Here is a 4,982-nt window from a genome sequence, read left to right on the forward strand (position 1 = left end):
GTTGAGCTATAGGCACCGAGCCCCAATTTTGTTATTTTTAATAATTATTCTGCAGCATATGAAGGGCTAAGGATTTGTGATTATAAAAATGATAGATTCGGGCAGCGCCAGGGGCTCAGTGGGTAGGGCACCAGCCCCATATACTGAGGGTGGCAGGTTCAAATCTGGCCCCACTAAACTGCAACAAAAAGATAGCCAGGCATTGTGGCGGGCATCTATAGTCCCAACTACTCAGGAGGCTGAGGCAAGAGAATCACCTAAGTGCAGGAGTTGGAGATTACTGTGAGCTGTGATGCCACAGTGCTCTACCGAGGGTGATAAAGCGAGACTCTGTCTCTAAAAAACATAAAATAAAATAAAATAAAATAAAAATGATATATTCATGAATACATTTCAGCATGATTGGAAATAGGTCCAACCTGGTTAACACTTTTCACTAAAACAAAATGTAAAACATTGAATAAAAACAAAAGTTTCATAACCAGGCGTGTGGCAGGCACCTGTAGTCCCAGCTACTTGGGAGGCTGAGGCAAGAGAATTGCTTAAGCCCAAGAGTTGGAGGTTGCTGTGAGCTGTGAAGACACAGCACTTTACCGATGGTGACATAGTGAGACTCTGTCTCGAGGAAAAATAAAAAAGCTTTTGTTATTGACATTTTTGTGAAGTGCCACATACTCTATAGATACTATTATTTAATCCTCACAACTCATGAAATAGGTCTAATTTTTTTTTTTTTTTTTGCATGTTTTGGCTGGGGCTGGGTTTGAACACTCCACCTCCAGCATATGGGGCCACCCAAAATAGGTCTAATTTTTGTTCTAATTTTAGAGAAAAAGAACTGAAGCTGGGAGATGGTTTTTAAAAAGAGAGAGAGAATGGCTCGGCGCCTGTGGCTCAAGCGGGGGACCACATACACCCGCCAAACAACAATAATAATGGCTGCAACCAAAAAATAGCCGGGCGTTGTGGCGGGCGCCTGTGGTCCCAGCTACTTGGGAGGCGGAGGCAGGAGACTCGCTTGAGCCCAGGAGTTGGAGGTTGCTGTGAGCAGTGAAGCCATAGCACTCTACCCAGGGGGACAGCTTGAGGCTCTGTCTCAAAAAAAAAAAAAAAAAAAAGAGAGAGAGAGAGAGAAAGAGAGAGGAGAAACTGGTCCTGGCCCTTCCACTTCCAAGTAGTGGAGCCAAGATTCAAATCTCCTTTGCCTGACAGAGTTCTTAATACTTCTGTCCACCATTCTGAGCTCAGGAAATTATGAAAAGCTTATACTTGACTAATGCCTTGTGCTATGCAAAGAATCAGTTCTTATTACTACCCTGTGAGTTTGGGTGAAAATATAATAATAAACTATGTTTTTTGAGCACTGTGTGAAGCACTTTACAGATATTAACTCATTTAATCCTCATGCACTCAGCCCTAGGAGGTAAGGATTATCACTGCTGGCTTTTTACAGATGAGAAACCTAGGCCCAGAGGCTGGCTAATGTGCCCACATTGTGCTGCCAGGAAGCAGAGGCCCCAGGGCTCACATCTATCTTGTCTATCAGATTTAACCTGTGACTTCACCACACAGCACTTCTTTCCCATAAAGGGACAGGGTCACAACTTCCCATTCTGTAGCCCAGGAGACTAAGCCATGTCCGCACTCAGCCCCCAGCACCGCCCCTGCCCTGCATCCCCCACCCCGCCTCTTGTGGGCACTCACTGAGGATGCAGCTTGTACAGGGTGCCATCCACACCCACGGTGATCTTCAGGTGCTCAAGCCCCTGGTCTTCCCTCCTTTTCTCCACTATGGCAGCCAGGCCAGCCCCACAGAGCTGGGCCGCCCGCCGGGACACTGCTCCACACACCTCCTTCACCACGATGCTGTCCTCACACGTGCTGTCCAGGCCCAGCTGCTGCAGGATCCTCCTCACCTGGAGGAGGGCCAGCCGGTCACTGCAGGCAAGCAGAGCAGCCGTCAGACCTGCCTCCTGGGCTCCTGGGAGCCTGATCAACTCGACTCACAGCCTTAGATGCCCTAGTAGCAGGGAGGAAACACCAGCCTACACAACAGCCAGGTGGAGCAGAGGCCTTAGAAGCTGAAACTCAAGAAGGTCCTTCCACCATCCCAGGAAGTTCTAACATCTTTTAAAAAGTGTGAGTACCTTCTGTGTTAGGCACATTCACATCTATTATCTTAGGAGAAGCTATGTTAGAATCGGCCACTCATGTGCCAGGCATTTTTTCAGAAGAGGAGTCTGAGGTTCAGAGTGCTAAAGCTTTACCCTCTCAGACAGTAGAAGCCAGAATTCAAAACCAAGCCTTCTCACACCAACTCTAGCACTTTCCCACGAATCATCTCAGCTGCTATACTGTGTGCCCATTCATTTGGAGGCCAACTTTCCTTCTATTTCATTTTTTGTTCCCTACTTTCTTTTCTCTTTTTCTGATTTGTCTGCTATTTGAGAATGAGAGTATATCTTCATAGTAGCTAGTATAGGGCTGGGTACATTCACTGGGCAAGGGAATAAATAAATATACAAAATACAATCAGCACCTTAGAGCACACGAATCTGGCAGGACCACAAACACATACGGAGAGACACCTATCCTGGGGACAGACTGGCCTCAGGTCCAGACTCTGATTATCTCAGTTGAACTAATGCTATTTATCTTTTTTTTTTTTTTTTTGAGACAGAACCTCAAGCTATCCCCCTGGGTAGAGTGCCGTGACATCACAGCTCACAGCAACCTCCTGGGCTCAAGTGAGTCTCCTGCCTCCACCTCCCAACTAGCTGGGATCACAGGCACCCACCACAGCGCTATTTTTCGGTTGTAGCCATCATTGTTGTTTGGCGAGCCCAGGCTGGATTCAAACCCATCACCTTAGGTGTATGTGGCTGGCGCCTTAGCCACTTGAGCCACAGTCGCCAAGCCAACTAATGCTATTTAACAGACTTCGGACTCCCAAGCTAACAAATGTGAAGTTATACCCATACTTAGGGAAGCGGAGTGCTACCAAGAAAAAATAATGGCCATACAGAGAGTCAGCAGGTGAGTGGCGGGACAGCCAGACAACAGAATTCTTTGTAGACCCTAAAGATGAGTTTGCAGGAGAATATTCAATGCCATGGAAAATGTTCATGACGTAGTGAAAAGAAGGATTATAAAATACAGTGAGCCATATGATCTAGGTTTTTTTTTTTTTTTTTTGGCCAGGGCTGGGTTTGAACCCACCACTTGTGGCATATGGGACCGGCGCCCTACCCTTTTGAGCCACAGGGGCCACCCCGATGATCTAGGTTTTTTGTTTGCTTTTTGTTTTCATGTTTGTTCTTGCACAGAAAAAAGCAGAACACTATTCAGTTGTTAGTAGGATTACAGGTAAATCTTACTGTCTTCCTTTAACTTATTTGTACTTTTTTTTTTTTTTTGAGACAGAGCCTCAAGCTATCCCCCTGGGTAGAGTGCCGTGGCATCACAGCTCACAGCAACCTTCAATTCCTGGGCTCAAGCGAATCTCCTGCCTCTGCCTCCCAAGCAGCTGGGACCACAGGTGCCTACTACAATGCCTGGCTATTTTTTGGTTGCAGCCATAATTATTGTTTGGCAGGCCCTGGCTGGATTCAAACCCAGCACCTTAGGTGTATGTGACTGGCGCCTTAGCCACTTGAGCCACAGGTGCCAAGCCACTTATTTGTACTTTTTAAGAATTTTTCAAATGAATGAGTAATTTTTAAAAGGTTTCCTTTGCTGTGTATAGTAAAGAGCACATCTGCAATTCCTGCTAGGGTCTCTCCCTCACAGTTTTCTTCGTTCTTTCATGTACATTCCCCTGCTTGATGCTCAGAGCAAGGCTGGGGGTGAAGCAACAGAGCAGTTATTTATCTCCTAAAGAAGGACACAGGCTGGTTCGCAGGGGATGAGTTGTCTCACTGGATTGTTTACACCAGTGGTTCTCAACCTTCCTAATGCCGTGACCCCCAACTTGAGGAACTACATTAAAGGGTCGCGGCATTAGGAAGGTTGAGAACTACTGGTTTACAGTAACAGAGCAAACTCCTTGTTCTACTCTCCCCCTACTTCCCACTATTACACTTGACTAGTCTTAAAAAAAGAAAAAAAGGACCATTAAGTCCAAAGAGGTGAAGTAGCCTGCCCCAGGCCAGATGGCGCAATCAGGTTAAGTGGTAGAGAGAAATCTTAAATTCAAAACTTAGAGCTCTTCCCTTGAGAATCACTGTCCCAGCCACTAGACAACATGCTTTGAAATGATTTGAAGGCAGCTCCTGAACCTACCATTTTCTAACTGGCACTAGGTGAACATGATTTTCTGTTTATTTTGTGAAGGTTTTGTTCTGTTTTTGTTTCTTTGTTTGTCTTGAGACAGAGTCTCACTTTCTCACCCTGATTAACCGTGTTACTCACAGCAACCTCAAACTCTAGGGCTCAAGTGATCCTTTTGCCTCAGCCTCCCAAGTAGCTGGGACTACAGGTGGAAAAAAAATAGCAAGGCAAAGATGAGTAAACTTGCTTATTTGTTGCATATGAAGGAGACACTATTTTCTTTTTTTTATTTTTTTTTCAGAGACAGAGTCTCACTTTTTTTTTGGCCAGGGCTGGGTTTGAACCCGCCACCTCCAGCATATGGGCCTGGCGCCCTACCCTTTTGAGTCACAGGAGCCACCCCAGAGTCTCACTTTGTTGCCCTCAGTAGAGGGCTGTGGCATCACAGCTTACAGCAACCTCCAGCTCTTGGGCTTAAGTGATTCTCTTGTCTCAGCCTCCCAAGTAGCTGGGACTACAGGCGCCTGACATAACACCCAGCTATTTTTGTTGTAGTTTGGCTGGGGCCAGGTTCGAACCTGCCACACTCAGTATATGGGGCCAGCGCCCTATTCACTAAGCCATAGGCACAGCCGGAGAAGCTATTTTCTATAGCAAAAAAAATGGATCCCTCTGGTCACTAAAGATGATGATTTCTTTTTTTTTTTTTTTTT

At 46.0% G+C, this 4,982-nt stretch overlaps 1 protein-coding gene across 2 annotated transcripts in view; it reads right to left on the bottom strand.

Moving 5' to 3' along the window:
• HKDC1 (hexokinase domain containing 1) overlaps positions 1-4,982 on the bottom strand; it is a 75,374-nt gene that overhangs the window by 4,882 nt on the left and 65,510 nt on the right. For both annotated transcript variants that reach the window (XM_012801324.1, XM_023509568.1), the window contains one exon: positions 1,705-1,938. In XM_012801324.1, the coding sequence (XP_012656778.1) occupies positions 1,705-1,938 (234 nt within the window). The remainder of the gene's footprint in view (positions 1-1,704; positions 1,939-4,982) is intronic.

Source organism: Otolemur garnettii, unplaced genomic scaffold (genome assembly GCF_000181295.1).
Source record: "Otolemur garnettii isolate 467f Iridium unplaced genomic scaffold, OtoGar3 scaffold00008, whole genome shotgun sequence".
In the NCBI taxonomy this organism is placed as follows: Eukaryota; Metazoa; Chordata; class Mammalia; order Primates; family Galagidae; genus Otolemur; species Otolemur garnettii.